The sequence below is a fragment of the Haemaphysalis longicornis genome, unplaced genomic scaffold (assembly GCF_048455015.1).
Source record: "Haemaphysalis longicornis isolate Haplotype H1 unplaced genomic scaffold, Haemaphysalis longicornis Haplotype H1 scaffold_1, whole genome shotgun sequence".
NCBI classification, from domain to species: domain Eukaryota; kingdom Metazoa; phylum Arthropoda; class Arachnida; order Ixodida; family Ixodidae; genus Haemaphysalis; species Haemaphysalis longicornis.
Window position 1 is genome coordinate 165,770,731 of NW_027526203.1, and position 17,521 is coordinate 165,788,251.

The 17,521-nt window shown below is 48.6% G+C and overlaps 1 protein-coding gene across 2 annotated transcripts in view; it reads right to left on the reverse strand.

The window, feature by feature from the left end:
• Positions 1–3,212: 3,212 nt before the first annotated feature.
• The window catches only part of Ak1 (Adenylate kinase 1), a 44,869-nt gene continuing 30,560 nt past the window's right edge, over positions 3,213–17,521 (reverse strand). For both annotated transcript variants that reach the window (XM_077671471.1, XM_077671466.1), the window contains exons 4-6: positions 15,864–15,980; positions 7,587–7,772; positions 3,213–3,321 (exon numbers count right to left, since the gene is read on the reverse strand). In XM_077671471.1, the coding sequence (XP_077527597.1) occupies positions 3,244–3,321; positions 7,587–7,772; positions 15,864–15,980 (381 nt within the window). In that variant the 3' untranslated portion in view covers positions 3,213–3,243. The remainder of the gene's footprint in view (positions 3,322–7,586; positions 7,773–15,863; positions 15,981–17,521) is intronic.

The following is a 17,521-nucleotide window of genomic DNA, read 5'->3' on the forward strand; positions in this document are numbered from 1 at the left end:
GAACCGGACGATTGAAAATCGTTTGCTAGTTCCCCATTCACGCCCTGATAGCAAAAAACAAGCGCTGGTGCAGAGTAATTACGAGTTGCACGCATTCTTCGTTGGTAGCAGTGACGCGCGATGACCACGCCCCTTTTCCACACCCAGGTGGTTCAAAAGCGTGTCAGAAATTCTGTTTCTGTAGCAAAAATGAAAACAAAACTGATTTTGAAAGGCCATTTTCTGATCTAACTCCGAACAGCTTTACTTGTTCGAGAAACGCGTGGAACGCTATGATAAGGTGCTCCCAAAAGTATCGATCAAATTGATCGATTTTGATAGGCGCGGTAGTGAAACAGTTAAAAGGCGCTGCCTGCCGCTTTCAGATGGACTGGTTTCAACCGCACAGGGCCAGTCAACTCCCCGCGGCTGCACAAAGAGAAAGCGTGACGAAGACGGTTTAGCTATGAATGCTGCGCACTATGTGACGATTCCCCAATAAGAAACGTAGGTCGATTTTTTTGTTGTTCAACGGATACGTCTTCTGATTTAGGTGATACTGCATGTGAGCGTTAACAAGGGAAGAAACAAGAACAGTTTTCACCATAGATCCGCCCCGTGAACGCACTTAGAAGGAAAAAAGAAAGTCTTAATTGGCAATGTATTAGGTGAGAAAAGCACGCAGCTCTATAGCCCCCAAAACGAGCTGAAAAGGCAACATGTAAGTGGGGTAGCTACAGCGTCATTAAGAACACGGTTTATTTGTCTACCTTGCCAAGTCAAATAAGCTACTTATTGTATTTTTCTCCCCCGCAAACGTCTCAACTTGGGGAGCTTCCTTCAGGGACGAACCTTAGCCTGCTTCCTGTTTTGCCGAAACGCAGGTGGTCGCTGCGAGTGGCTGGCGAGATGGGCGCGAGCGTGCTTTTCTCGCTTTCCATTCGTTTCCACAAACGCTGGCAGAGGAGAGGCCCTGCAGCCTCCCATGGTGGACGGGAGCTTCCCCTTCTTCAGGCCCAACGCGCTCAACCCTTCCCAGGCCTGCCTGACGTTCGCCGTGGTGGTGGTGATGGTGGCCACTTGCTACATCGTCGCCAACAGGCTCATCTTCCTCGCCAAGTGGCGGCCCACTTCCCCGGGGGCCGACGGCTACTACGACTCCTCCACGCGAAGCTCGTACGGCCCGCGGAGCTGGCGCCGAAGCCTCTGGGGATAGCGCGCCATCTGGAACCCCGAATAAAAATCCCTCTTTTCCCTCCCATCCACATCCACACTGCACCTGAGTGCACTATGCCGCCTTTTTGTTAGTATATACGTGCATGCAGCCCGTGCAGTACGACCCGGAGCCCTCTGTCTACGTCGAGGGAGGAAAGCAGTTCACGCATCCTGCTTTTATAGAATAGCGCGATAACGATAGGAAGGAGTGCGTGCAGATATTTGTATAGGGCATGCTGGCAAGCGCGCTACTGGATGCTCACACTAATTTCTCGAGTAAATGCGGCCGTCCGCAGTTGCCTTCTCTTACGAGCATACAAGCGAGAAACGCCGAGATTCTGCTGAAGCACTCACCGGAGACCCTATATAATTACCCGAGGCGCGCGTTCGAAAGTGGTGCGGGGACCACTGTAGTGATCCCAACACTTCTCGTAAAGGTGAGGAGGACATCCAATTACGCTTGTTTGCACGCGAACACGCAGAAAAGTTTACGTTTCTAACTGCAATCCTAAGAAAGGCTATCGTATTTAACATGCTCTTTGGACCTGGACACGCGTTATATGCGGACGTCCTGCGAGGTCCCGGCCGTCTCGCGGTGCGGGGTTCAATATCTTGCTCCCATGTTAATGTATTGCCTACAATTACTCTGTGTGCAGTATCTTTGCCCGTTGCAGTCAGCGCTCACACAACATGTTGCTGAGTGCGGATGACTAGCTGCGGGGTGAGAATAACTAACGTGAATCCCACGAACTCCTGCCTTAATCCGCCACAGGCCTCGCTTTCGAGGTTCTTGTGTCCTGGGTGTCCTGTTTGCCATTGTAGCGACGCCGAAGCCGACATTCGCCCCTCTACTGCGCTCCTGTTCACCTCAGCGTCCAACCCAGCCACGGAATCTTGCAGCGATGCTCCTTCGTTCGATGCAGACGTTCAATGCAGACACAAGAAACCCATCGTTCTCTGTTAGACTTTACACGACGACGGCTTACACGATTTTGCAGTGATCACTTTACCATACACTTCTAATCACCCCTACCACTTTATGTCATGTGGCAAAATAAACGCCAAAAGTTCACCTCGCATCAGTCTCCCCTCGCGTTAGGGGATTCGGTCGTGGACTGCTTCCGAGTAACTATTAATTATAATCATTATCTTATAGTATAGGTCACAAGTCACCGATCACGTTTTAATAATGTCACCTGTGACTTTTATTACGCCCTCTTTTGACCTCGGTGATTCTCTGTGATCCTTTTTGGCGAAGGCTCCATCACAACGAACTTCTCGTCATGCTCCATGGTTTTAAGAGGGACATCGAAGAGAATTTCTGCCTTCAAGCTATGCCATTACTGGCCTCAGCTTGCATGTGACTACATTGCGTAATTCAAATCAAATAATCTTGTTTTATGGTGTGGCCGGAGACGTGAGTTTTAATTGATAAAGCTTGCACGAAGGGACAAACGGGAGCCCTGTCAACAACTTCGTGAAATATTCCGATGGCGAGCTGGCAAACAATTGTACTTCATTCTATCTCATGCTGAATGGCTGTCTGACGATATACGGTGCTTATTGAGGCACCGTTCATATAACGTGAACGGGCTCGTAGCCATTTCAATGCGGTCTCGGGGACTGGTAAGCATAAAGTCCCAGCTGTCATCCCGAAATGGTATTGTGACAACAGTGCGAAAGGCAAACACTACTTTTAAACATACTATTGTAGGAGAGGAGTGCGAGAACTGAGTACATAGGCATGTATTGTCGACAGCAATAAAATGGTTAAAAAATGTTCACAAAGCTTTTGGTTCAATTTAGGAGTTGTTTATACTTGTATCTAATAGTTTGAAGCGTAGATTTCAGTTAAAATACGCAATGGGACAAAGAAGTTTAACCCACGGGTAGCTAAACACTCCGGGGCAGATTCACAAAGCCCTGCTCGTAAGAATCGTTCGTCACTACAACTCGGGCACTTATTTTTTTGTATCACGATTGCACTGCTGGACGTCAAAGCGAACGCAAACGCAACATCAAGTATGTACACGTTCTTTTATTGCTTCACTATTTCGGCTTGGTGATTTCGTCGAAGAAAGGCGTCACGGTTTCGAAGACCTTGTCCGCATCCTCTTCCGCCGACACCTGTAGTCAAGAAAAAATATTCAGCAATGACTTTTGCCTCCAGAACAAATTAATGCCTGAAAAAAAAAAAGATGTTTTAAACTGGGCAAGGGAAAATTAAGACTGTGTTTTATGCTTTCTTGTTTAGTACAGAAACACTTAAATGAAAGCGCCCTGTTCAGCGTCCAAGAGCTTTGCATTTCATTTCCAGGAGGCTGGTTTTATAATGCTCTGTTAATGTTTTTTTAATATTTCGTGTACTGGAGGATAACAAAGGATTACCACGATGACTGGATAGAGGGTAGAGAATAATGAATGAGCAGCGAGCTAAAGTGTTGTATGCCAAAGGCGAGAACAGCTTCTACGGCGGGATGAGGAAGAACGAACACATAGTGTGCAGTGCAGTTTATCCTGCCTTGATCGTTCCAGTGGTATTAACGTTTTTGACTCAAAGTGAAGAGGGTTCTGGTGAGCCTGGATAATTATCAGACCATCGAAAAAAAGATAGTACAAACGCAGAAAGTGGATAGACAGGGTGTTCTCACATCAAACTCTAGTTTTGGCGAGTACTAGTTTCACTGCCAACACTTTGCATTTAGTGATTGTGCGCCAGTGATTCGCCACAGATATCATGTTTCGAGCAATTTACGTCCTCGTCGCTCTAAAAAATAGTCCGTGGGTCTGCTTTGGCACAATGCACTCGAATAACCAATCACGGGGTCCGCGGGAGCAAATCTGCAAATGGAGAGGCCCGACATATATGATTTGACTCAAAATGGATCCGCGATGTGACATCGCGAAATGCAAACAGTCATGCTTGCATTAGGCGAGGCATTTGATAGCGCGGACCACATTTTTTGAGCGAAATCGTATGCTGGGTGTCGTCACTGGCCCATTTTACCGCTTCGATCGCCTTCTTTGTGCCTTGTGGGGGAGCAGATGGACTCGTGGAGATTTTTATAGTGTTGACTCAGTGATTCCACGAAGTGCAGAGGGGCCCACCGTCTAAGGGAACAGGGCAGCGCGTTGTGTATGCCTTTCAGAGTCGCCTGCTAATCGCGTTGGCGTAAGCAGGAATCCATGCCTCGAAACTTTGCTCGGATCCGGCACGACTGAAGGCACTCCATGGTCAACTATTGGCTTCTTAGCGCTGGCACACAGGGTAAGTGAAGCTATTATAGCCTGAACATCAACACTCGGGAAAGTGACAGTGCCATGTCTCCACGCAGCACTCAATGATTTATCCCTTTTGCGAAATAATGGAACGCTTAATGTGATCACCTCATCCTCAATGCGCTTCTTACGTTACTGAAGCGCGTGAAGCGAATCTAACGACAGTGATGCCGATCCCCATCCCGCTAAATAACCCGATCACTCACTCCACGGTTAGTGATTAATAGGAGGGCATGGCGACGATTTCCGTTTGGCGACCGCGTGTGGGGAATACTAAATTAAGCACCGCACAGGGAATTTTCGCTTCGCAGTTAGGAATATGAATAACCTAGAAAGAAGTCTTTCTCACGAAAAGCCTGCACACCAGTGGTATAGGCGCTCAAGATTCACAATAATACATTGCAACATTTTAAAATGATTTTCGGGCTTAGCTGTACGTGCATACACTGCTAGAATTTCCGCTGGAGGAAAGCACGCACCACTTTTCCAGTGACCAGGAAAAGAACAAAAAAGAACTATGGAAAGTTTACACCTGATACTGCAATTAGGCGTAAACAGCCACCGGCCTATAGAAACTGGCACTGTTTTCTTTGCGTTGTATCGACTCGCTGCAACAAGATAACCGCGGTACGAAAGTGAACATTTGCAAAGTTCATCGGCAAACGGCGTTACTCGCGTGGAGGCCTCATTCAGGTGCAGAAACTCGTTTCTTCCGCTTCGGTATAAGACTTGATTGTTCGTGCGCGCTCACGCGCGCTTCCAAAGCATGTCCACTGAGCGGTGTGCATATACATTACTACAATCTTTTCATTCGTCCTCGCGTTTTTTTTGCATGGCCTGAGACAAAAAAAAAAATCCAACGTAGTTTTAACATAGTCGGGAAGCACGTTTCTTTTAGCCTTTGTTGATTTGTTCGTTTCCAACATGAGACTTCAGCTTACATTACCGTCTACGGGAGTGAGGCATGCACTCGTGACGATATCATTAAATTCCTCGCTATCAAAAATAGCGAAATGTGGGGCGGAATCGGTATTCCACTCCTCATAACGCCACGACCTGAATGAACTTAATTCAGTCTAAGATATTACGCATCAAACGAAACTGTGTTCCTCAGAACTCACGTCAGGTAGATACATGATTGATTCCCCACGAAGCATTTCCTTGATTTAATTAAAGTTTATTATCTCTCTCTCTCTCCCCATACGCGATCGATCATAGTATTCAGTTACTCGTGCGCAATAGACCGCCGTTACTCAACTCTCGTGCGATACTATATGACGCACATCCGTTCGTTTTACGGGAAAATAATTATTCGAAGTAGTTAGATATCTGTTTGAACTCGAGAGACAATTGCAGCCACGTTTAAAGTTTGACACCAGTGGGATTACATGTTCGATAAAACCAAAGTGCGGTCTTAGCGCTGGTGCCGATAGAAGTTATTGTAAGGAATGTTGTCGTGTCTGCGTGAACGTGGATAGTAGGTACATGAGGGATTGTAATGTGTGCATTTGTTATTTATTTATTTAAAGTCAGGGGACACAAAACACGCCACGGCTTTTTTTCTGTGCCTTTAGTTCTGTTCCGTTTGTCCTCTGTGCTCTTGGAACCTACGTCTGCTGCCAAAATAGGGAATATTTTAATTTGCTCTTCTTTGGTTCATCTTTTATACAGCACCGGTTCAATATCGCCAAACAAACAAAAAGAGTGGCGCAGCTTGCACTAGTGTTGCAAAGCTGGGAAAACAGCAGAGCGTGCGGCCCCTTTCCCTTCGTCGGAGACCGCACACGGATTTTCCGAACGTGCCGCTGAAAGTTCTCCACGACTGGCAGGCCCGGATCGTTTTGTCCGCAGGCTTTCACATCTCTCCCAAAGTGGACCGCGTTAGCACGCGCTAGAACCCGCGGCAACCGGCTTCGCGAACTGGGCGTCTGTTCTCCCCACCTAATTAAGGCGCGAACGCACGTGAACTGGCGAGAAAAAGAACCCGCGAGCGATAACGCCAGCAACGCTGCGCAGAGTGTTCCCGAAGTTCGAGTGGGTCGACGCCGGGCGCTCCTCACGAGGCAGGCGCATGCTCACGTGCTCTGGGCTGGGCTGAGTTTTCTGGTAACGCTTCACGACAGAACCGAAAAGCTTAAACAGCTCTGCTCTTAAAAGCAGCGCGAAGGCAATGCACATAGTCGAAGAAATGCGCAGAACAAGCGCCGCCCTACATTTCTTCAGCTCTACCCGCGGCGTGGTGGTGCTAAGCCAAAGGGTGCTGGTTGGGTCCCTGCCGCGGTGGGTATGCTTTTCAGGCGGAGGTGGAAAGGGAAAACGACTGTGTCGAGATTTAGGCGCACGTTAAAGATCCCCAAAGGGTCGGAATTACTTCGGAGCTCTGCTCCACTACGGCGCGCCTCATAGCCCAGGTGTAGCTTCAGTGCGTTAAAAATTCTGCAAAAAATTCAGAGAATTATCTACTAATGCGTATAGCATTCTTATGCCGCCTGTCTTGAGTGTTAGTTTTTTTTTTCAGCCAAATTTTTGGTTTTTTTTTCTGAATCCTGCCCTACCAATTATCTCCAATTACGCTATTATAACGATTACATTTGGAACTTTCGCGAAATCTGCATTATTGTGGAAATGCAGGGCGTCACACGGTTCGCTATTTTCCGTAATTATTTCGAATTTTTCTTTTTTTCTTAAACTTTAACAAAATTTCGTTCAACCAATTATCTCCGTTACGCAATTGTAACGATTACAAGTGAAACTTTTGCGAAATCTACATTATTGTGGAAATACCATGCCGTATACGTTTGACATTTTCCGAATGTTTAAAAATATTTGTTACTTTTAGTTTTTCAAAATTTCGTTCGACAAATTATCTCCATTTACGCTATTCTAACGATTAAATTTGGAAAATTCGCGAAATCTGCATTTTTGTGGAAATGCAGGGCGTTACACGCTCCTGGCTGTGGGGGTACTCGGCAAAGAATGCTACGCATTAAAACCGACAGTCTATTTCAGCTCTAATTTCGCCACGTTCGCTGCGCTGTTTTCTGTTTCCAGGCGTACACTTACCACCGAAACTGGGCCAATTCTAGGCCGGCTTGCTTCGCACATACACTCACCTTGTGAAGGATGCTTTTGTACTTTTCAAGGACGGGCTCTGATTCGTCGTGGAAGGTCTTGATGCGCTTTGCAATGGTCTCCTCGTTGTCGTCCACGCGACCGCTCGTCTCGCCACGCTTCATCAGCCGTGACTTCATTGTCTCGTCTTTGACCTCGAAGTACACCAGGTTGGAACACTTGCACACCTGCATTCGGTGCGGGGTGAAAGGCATTCGCTATGTTTTCCCAACGCACAGGAAATGGCTGCTATGGCTACGTTGACACTTAAACCCGAGCCGGAATACCTCCTCATTTGAACAAGTTTTAGGAGGAGAGGACTTTGCTCCCGACATTATATATATTCACGTGAATAGAGAAACCGAAGCAGTATTTTTCACTTAACAGCTATTGTTTATACGTACCCAGGCTTTGCCCTGCAGCATGAAGGTATGTAAAAGCAAATGGACTCATAGTATACTAAAAATGGGTACAATAACCTATAGCCTGCGACCCATGATTGGATTGGATTGGATTGGAAAAACGTTTATTTGACCTGCAGCATAGCGGGCGCGCTTTAGACGCAGCCTACGTCGTCTTGTGGCGCCCGCGGGTGTCTCGACTCGCCTTTTCAGGCTCGTCGAGTCCCTGCCTAGCTCACGCCTCGAGGACCCGTTTGATGGCCTTGGGTTGCTTCGTCTGCGGTCCGCGTCGCCCCTTCGAGCGACGGCGGGAACGTTCGCCTTCGCGCTTCATCCGGATGCTTCCTGCAATCCCACAGTATGTGTTCTATGGTGGCTCTTTCTTCGCACCACACCCTGCATTTGTCGTCTGGGTACGTGTCTGGACACATCTCGTGTAGTAGTGCTGGGTTCGGTAGCGTTCTTGTTTGTAGTTGTTTGAACAGGACAGCCTGTTTCCTGTTCAGGCTCTTGTGTGGAGGTGGTAGTTCTCTTCTTGCCAGCCTGTACAGTTTGGTGATTTCATCGCATCCTGTCATTGTCTTTGTTTATGTACCACAGCGTCGGGTATCCCCCTAGGGCGCGGTCCGTTAGCTCCCGTGCCCGAGCATTTGCCGTTTCGTTGTGGTCTGTGTTTTTCTCCCACACTTTTCCGGTGTGTGCCGGTACCCACTTGATAGTGACGTTTCGTTTCTTTATTTTTTGCTTCTCTAGGATGTTGACGGCCTTGGGGCTGATCCTTGCTTCGGCATAGTTCTTGACTGCTTGTCTTCAGTCACTGACGATTGTCCTGCAGTCTTGATCTGCAAGGACCAAGGCAATGGCTATCTCTTCGGCTTCTTCAGCCTTCTTACAGTCCATGCTGGCTGCTGCTCTTGTCTCACCTCCGTTGTCCACCACTACTATGGCATAACTGTATCTGTTAGCGTACTCCGTCCCGACCACGTATCTGACTTGTTTATCCGTTGCGTGTGTGTCCACCGTGGCTCTCGCTCTGGCTTGCCTTCTGCCCGCATTGTGTTCTGGATGCATGTTCCGGGGTAGAGGGTCCACCCTGATGCATCTTCTGGCTTCGACCGGTATTGAGCACTAGGAGCCTTGCTGTCTGTGATACGTGATGTTTAGATTGTCCAGTATTCTTCTTCCGGCCTTTGTTGTAGTGAGTCTTTCCAGTTGGGCTGCACGCTGCGCTTCCGCTAGTTCGTCGAGCGTGTTGTGCATGCCCAGCCGGAGTAGTCCCTTCGTGCTCGTGTTCTCCGGTAGTCCTACGGCCGTCTCACACGCTCTCCTGATGAGCCCATTGAGCTTATTCTTTTCGGTTTGGTTCCATCTGTGATACGGCGCAACGTACGTGATATGGCATATCCCAAAGGAGTGGACTAGCGTTGTGAGGCTGTCTTCTCTCACGCCGCCTGTCATGTTCGTGATTCTTTTGAGACTTCTTAGTACGTTTGCTGCCTTTGCTGTTATCCTTGTGATGGTGCCGCCGTTGGTTCCGTGTGCTTAGATAAGCATACCCAGGATTCGGATCTTGTTGACTTGGGATTTCGTTGCCGTCGCAGGTTATGATCTTGATTTTCTCGCTTTCCCTGGTCTTGGTTCAGTGCGCGTTCGTTGGCTGGTAGATCAGCAGCTCTGATTTGTCGGAGAACATCTCAGGACAGACCCTTCCAGGCTTTCTTCTATCGCCTCTACCCAAAGGTCGGCAGGCTCACACACAAGTGCACTCACCCCCCTCCCCCCCACCCCTCACCACTCACGAGTGAGCGGTGAGTGAGCCTCGCCATCGTTTTGGACTGGCGAGTGCGAGTAAGTGCGAACGCCACTCGCAGTGAGCCTCACCAATCGCGACTGCGAGAGCCACTCGCGGGAGCCCTGCTCACCACTGGCGAGTGCGAGCTCCACTCATCGTTAGCCCCGCTCACTACTCGTGAGTGGCGAGCCCCACACGCGAGGGGCGTGTGCACGCGCGCTACTCGCGCGATTTGCGTGTGTTACCGCTGTGAGCACCGCTCTTGCGCTTGTACTCGCTGCTGGCTATTCGTTGCGAAAGCTGGTTGCTGCGACGGTGACATAGGTCTTCCATCTGGGTCAATTTTTTGGCCACAAGGATTATGACGAGGTTAAGGAGCATGGGCGAGATGATTGCCCCTTGCGGTGTGCCCTGGCTGCCCAGCTCCTTTTCGTCTGCCTACAGTTCTCTTGGCCTGAGTTCCGCTGTTCGGCCTGTCTGGAAGTCCTTGATGTATTGGTACGATCGTTCACCCTTGTTGAGCTCCGACACTTGTCTTACGACCGCCGCATGGGTGACCTTGTCAAAGGCGCTTTGCAGGTTTAGTCCCAGTATGAACTTGTTGTCTCTTCTGTTGTCGTCAATGATTCGGTGTACGATTTAGATCATCGCGTCTTGTGTGCAGATGCTGTTGGAAGCCGATGATGGTTTCGGGATACAGCTCTTCTTCCCCCAAGTACTCTTGTCACCGATTGTGTAGGACGTACGCTTCATAACTTTGCCCACGCACGCTGTTAGTGCAATTGGGCGGAGGTTGTCCGTGTTCAGTGGCTTCACTGGCTTGGGGATGAGAATGATCTTGGATTATTTCCACGGTTTTAGGAGCTTGCCGCTTCTCCAGCATTTGTTGTGATACGCCGTCAGGTTCTTGATGGATTTGTCGTCAAGGTTCCTGAGGATCTTGTTGGTGATGTGATCCGGCCCGGGCGCCGAACTGGTGTTCAGATAGTACAGTGTCGTCCGTACCTCTTCTACTTCGATGTCCTTATTGAGGCGTTCGTTTGGTCGCCCTCGGTGGGCCGTGCTCCACCGTGGGTGTCGTCGGCACGTGCTTGTCTTTGAGCTTGTGTTTGGCGGCTTCGGCTCCATTCTCGGTGACATCCCGGTGCAGGAGCTCGGCCAGTATGTCTCGTTGACGTGACTTGGTCTTGGTTTCATCCATAAGGTGTTTGAGGGGATTCCACGCCTTACCGTTGTGTAGCTGGCCGTCGACCGCGCCGCACATTTCGTTCAATTTTTTGTTGCTCAGGGCTCTGCAGTGGTTCCCGATTTCTTTGTTGAGCTCGGCCACTTGCTGTCGTAGTCTTCTGTCACATCTTTGCTTTTTGCACCTGTCTTGGATGGCTTTTTTCGCCTCGATCAGGTGTGTCAGCCTGATGTCCATGGCTTCCGTTTCCACGTCCGTTTCGGTCTGCTTTGTTGCCTCTCGAACGTTGCGTGCTATTTTACCGGTCCATTCGTCGATGTCGTCTGTCTCTTCGATGTCCTATTCTTCTCGGTCCTTGATATTCCTGAACTCCTACCAGTCATTCCACGTGTATTTCTTTACGCTTTTCTTCTGGTCGGCCGGGACTGGAACCGTGATTTCCACTATTACATGATAACTTCCCAGGTCGTCTCCAGTGTTTCTACACTTTATGACGGCGTCCGCGTCGTTCTTCACAAACGTAAGGTCTGGCGTGGTGCCCTTCGATACCGAGTTGCCGATACTCGTCGGGTACGCCGGGTCCGTGATTAGGATGTAGTCGAGTTCGGTGGCGTCTTTGTCTAGATTCCTGCCCTTGGCGTTGTTCTTGAGGTAGCCCCACGGTTGGTCCATCACGCTGAAGTCTCCGCACGCGAGTAGTTTGGAGTCTAAAGCGATGTTTCTGACCTTGTGCAGCAGTGACTTGAATCGTTGGTGCTTCTGTGACGGGTTGCTATATACGTTCAGGATCAATAGGCTCTCTTTGTTGTTCTTGGTCGGCATAATTTTCGTGTAGACGTGTTCGATATCGAAACTTAAGCCACCAAAAAAGTCTGGATAGGAGAGATAGAACGAGCGTGAATTTCAGGTCTCTTGAATGCCACCCACTTGGTCCTTAAAATAGTCCATGGTATCACAACCTGCGGGTACCGAGCTTATTACAGCAAAGCTGTATACCTCTACCCACTCACGGTTTCATTTCCGTGGGCAATCACGATCTTTATCTTTGTTATCGTTAACTTTGTTAACGTTATCTTTGATTAGCACTCGGAACGACATCAGTCGCGCGCAGCCGCAGACCAGGGAGGACAAGCCAAACCTAGCAGCGTTCGCCGACTAAAACGCATAAACAAAATGGCGGCGCCCATGCACCGTCGCAATGTAAACGAATGTCACGTAATACAAGTGATCCTGGCGGCGGCACGGAACAATAGGAGAAGAGAGTGCCGATACTCCGTACCCTTATCTAGTGACACTAGCCGAGCGCAAGCGACAAACCCGCCGAGACGTCGAGAAACATTTCGTCCCCTCCTCCATCACCGTTTGTAGTGGTTTACAACAGCTTTGATGGACATCCACTTTCGCAGGGTGGGATGGCGACCAATTTTTCCTTCTGTCATTTTGATAAGATAATATTTTTTCAGCTCAAGGAATGATCTGCTTGTTTCAATGCGAAGTATTCTTCCCGACTTCGCCACGATTTCACGGAGTTTTCAATGGTTTCGCAGAGCAGTGAAGGAAGGAGCGCCGAGGATCCCTCTCGGGTAACTAACAACGACTTGGCCCTCCACTAGTGCGGAGCGGGAACGGAGGATGTGCCGACTTCTCTCTCGGCACGTCACACGCTGTATGAAGAGCAGCATCTCTCCCGCCAAAACTAGGGTGTTTTCGGAGCTGCCAAGAACTTCACTCCCGCAGAAATTTTCTGCCCGAAGAAGCTGCTCAACAAAGCCCAGTAAGTCTTGTAGTTGGGTTAGTTGGTATCGGTAGTTGTACATGGTTGGAAAAGCGCTTTTTTGTAACACAAGGGACAAACGTAGAACGAAAAAAACCAGACAGAATGAATGAGGCGCTTCATTCGTTCTGTCTGGTTTTTTTCGGTCTACGTTTGTCCCTTGTGTTACAAAAAAGCGCTTTTCCAACCATGTTCAACAAAGCCGAGTTCGATTAGCGGAAACGTAAGCGCACCGATGCTGCCTGACGCTGTTATGCTGCCATGATGCGTGAGGCTCGCTCTAACATACGAGAAAGAACGCGGAACAGCGTACACAAACGTAGAGCCATACGAATGCGGCGAGAACGGGACGCTGTTTTGGAGAAGTGAGGGGTGTCCGAGAGAGGTGGTGTTGCCGAGAGGCAGCGAGTGGCAAGAGCGGCCGCGTACCCGGGTCTACGCGGCAGCGGACCGCCACTTTCAGAAGCACTCCCCTAGCGACCTGTTTGGGACCTCGTTTAGGGTCCGCGACAGGCGCTGGTTCTTCTCGGACGTGTAGCCGATATTTCATACATAGTGTCATTACAGTCGAACCTCATTATAACAAAGTAGTGTTGGCGCAGTAAATTATTTCGTTATATCCGGTATTCGCTGTAACGGTATAGATAAAAATCGGCTCTAACAAACCGGCAAGCAAGCTCGCGCAAAAATCCTAGATGCAAAAACGCATTAATCTAGGCGTCGAAGCCACATAAACGAGGTAATCCTTGCGGGTCTCCTTGCGGCATTTTTAACTAAATGGTCCGGGACATGAGAGCGTGAAATTACAACAGAACGAAGTTAGTTTTACAAAACAGGCCGGCGTTTTTATTTATTTGAAGAAGGATGCGATCTTCAACTGGTGACTTTTTCGTTGCGCACCAAATAGTTCTTCGTTCCAGCCGATATCGCGCGTGGCTTTCGTGGTTTCGGCTTCGTTATAAAAAAATTAAGTGTCACTGAAATGAAGCGTGACCAACCAAAGTTCGTATTTAGTTCGCTACAACCGATGATTCGATTGATCAGTGTTCACTGTAACGAGGTTCAACTGCATCATAGCCAGGATGCTTCGCATCATGTTGCACTCGACTGATGTCGTGGCTGCCTTGATTTTTTTAATTGCGCAGCCGTTATTAGACAGGGTTTCAGGCTACACTAATGCAGCTATAGTTCGCGACCTGAAGTCCCACACCCGGGTCAGTTTTTGATACTATCCCCGCAGAGTTTAGAGTTTCCTTTTCCACAGTAACAACGGGCCCCGCGACTTCCTTAAGAATTGGGCCACCAATACAGCTGCTTTGAGATCGCACAAACTTCCGACACTTTTTTAGTGAAGGGAGAACAGATACGAAGAACATCTGAGTGGCTTCAAGGATTTGCATACTGCGGGCCAGACATGAGAATAGGGCTCGAAGAAGATCCCCACGAACGGAGTATACAGGGATGTATCTATATCTCAGCTAAAGAAAGTCACAAGCTAAAGCCTGCAAGTTTGCTCAGGGGGGGTGATGCGTATACAGCTTATTTCGTACCGTGCTGTAAGTCGAAAACTTACGGCGCAGCAGGATTGCGTTGTGAGCTAGGCGTTTCCCGTATTACTTGCGATGTTCACTTTTAGAAGTCCCCGTAGGGCGTCTACACCACAGCGCTCCATAATGACAAATCGAAGTGACGGAGTGTTCAAATTCTGCGAATGACGAAACCCAACATATGATTTGACTAAAAAGATGCACGTGCGCAGGGACAACGCGCAAGGCACGCATACATGGCGTTTTACATTGCGCAATGTCCCAGCGCAGGGGCCATTTTTCAGTAAAATTGAACGATTGGCCACGTCATTCGTCGAATTTGCACACTCGGTCACTTCGATTGGTCGTTATGGAGCGCTGGGGTGAAGACGCCCTACGGATTAGAGTATAGGCGCGGGACGAATGGTGGCTTTTCCTTATACTGACAATGTGTGCAGGGCTGCACGCTTTACAGGGAGATGAAGGTTGGGAGATTATCACTTCGCCCTCAGCGTACCCCCACGCTAATGAACAACAAAGCAAGGGCCTAAAACATTTGCTGTTCTGAGTACGTGTTAATGACATTGGCAGAGGACTTGACTGCAAAGTATGATTTTACGCCGATGACTGAGTCGTTTACCGCACAGCTGGTAATGCGCTAATGATGTTATTCTTACAAGTGATTAGAACTGCGACTATTGTGACTCGTGGCGTATGCCGCTGAAGCCTTATAAATGTTAGCACGATTCCTTACGCAAACATGAGCCAGTTTTTTCCGCAACACCTTCCTTCAAACGCGTGCCACGCGAATACACATATCTTGGTGGTTATTTTCGACCAGATTCAACATCGAATAAACCGGGCGAGTATGTTTATCGAAAACTTGAGAAACTAAATTTCAATAAACTTTAAACACACTTCTTCGAATGCAAAATTGTCATTATACATTGCTAACATTGTAAACTACCTTCAATTACGACTGCACACTCTGGGACCCTCGTCTTGACCATTACGTCTGTATGCTTGAACAAGTAGAGAGTCGTGCCGACCGTTTTGTTCCAAGCGGCTATGATCCTCGTGTTAGCGTCACAGCACTGAAGCAGCAGCTACCTGGGGATTCACCCGCGAAGCACAGATTGAGTACCAAACGAGAAATTTCGCACTGCGTCTACTTCAACTAACTTATCCTTACATATAACTAAAGGTTACCTCCTTCCCCGAATTTTGTATCGAACAAGCGTGATCAGAATGACAAGATTCGTGAAATAAATATAACGATAATACCCGTAAATAGTCTTTTGTTGCACATCATAATTAGTGAATCGAATGGTCTCTCTCAAGAAGGCATTGTTTATTGTCAGACTGAACTAATGCTTCGTGATTTGCTGAATCACCTGCATAACCAGATCTCCAGTTTTATTACGTTCCTTTTTTATATGACTGTCGTGTGTTGCACTGTTATGAAAAAGAGGTCTCCCTCCCCCCTGCTATGACACCTCTTTGGCGCTGCAGGTTGTGTTAAATGAATAACCCGGGAAATACGGTGCGTTGACTCATCATTAAAAGAGGCGGGGTTAGAGTGCGGAAAAACGAGACTTGCCTCTGCTTCAAAGCGCTGCCCTTGCTCCACGTTCCTTGGGTACCCATCGATAAGGAAACCCTTGGCTGTTCCCAGGTTCTTCTTGATGGCTTCCTTGAGCAGTTCAAGCACCATTTCCTGCAAAATGAGGACACGACAACAGCATGTGAAGGTGGCGCCGGAGTTCGCAAAATGCGGGGTCCCAAAAATCACTCAAACTGCCTCCCCTCACGGAGGCATGATTTCTCGGGCTTGCCGTATGCATTCAACGCTGCAATCGGCTGCATTAAAGCTTTTGTGCGCACCGGATTGTATTTTTCTATACGCACGTATACGATAAAGAAAAGTTGAACCTCTCGTAATGGAAGATGTTTGCAAGAACACTCGCAGCATGCCGGAGAAATATAAAAATTCAAGGTGGGATTTTATGCGCCTGAAGTTATATTGCCTGGGCCACGAGGTGTGTCGTAGTTGTGGCCTATTAGTCTATGCCACCTTAGCCTCATTAACGTCAGCCGAGATTTATCCACGCGGCGGAAACAATATACGGTCACCGATTAGTACACAGAGAACTTTCGTCCGGGACAGCGGGTGGACATTTTGTGTTGTTTTAGAAAAAGAAGGTCAATGCAATGACCAATCTGCGATCCAGTGTCGGAACATCTGCACAGGAGTACGGCAACGTATTATTGTATAGCTTACGTTAACTTGCACTCACGCGCAAGGCTTTAATGGCGAAGCTGTTGTAGGTGATCACTGACGGACACAAAGTTGAGTTTTAGTGTCGCTTCTGTGTCGTGGTTTACGTCTGCGGCATGGCAGATTTCAATGACCTTATGTTAAGCAAGGTTAGAGTGAGGTCATCGTTTTGGTCGGAGTTTTCGCGCGCCACTCGGCAAGCGTGACTTAACGTCTCTAGCGGATGCTTTGCACGCCGAGCATCTCGAAGCGCGGCCACTTCCTCGGCAGTGCTAACTATCCGCGGCAGGGCCATGTGGAGTCAGTGATCACCTACAGCAGCTTCGACATTCGCGTCGCCGATGTTCTACGGTACAAAGCGCATGTGCACGACGACACGAGGACCAACGAACGAGGGGAGTACGCTATCACATGTCTTTCTCGTACCGAGCAGGTGTTGCCACGACACGGCGAACGCTGGAGTTTTTTTTTTTTTCTTTTGTGTGTGGCCAATGTTGGACAATCTCCCTGAGTGGTTATGCTTAACTTGACGAGCGTGCGCTCGAGGCACGCGTGCACGAGCACTCGACTTTTTCTTGGTGTTTTAACTACGAACACCATACACAAACGATTCGCTCAACAGCTTCGCTGTTAAAACAATACCCGCGTGTGCTCACGGCCGTGGCCGTAACTGTTCCCCGTTATGTGGTAGAATTGCCTCGACAACTCCAACCTCCAACTTCTAATTGAGTTGGAAGTTGGCGCCTGGATTGAGTTGGAAGTTCGCGCCTGAATTTATCGTTTCGGGTTTTCTTCGTACTCGTCTTTAGCGCCCTGCGGTGTTTCTTTGCGCCTCTTTAGTGTTGTGGAATTTTCTTCGTTCGCCGCAGGGATTGTCTCCCGATGTGCATTGTGGCGAAGCAGACTTTCGGCGACTTTTGGGAGCTCAGGGTTGTTGCGAACACACAACGAACAAATGCCCGACAAATGCTGCCAACGAG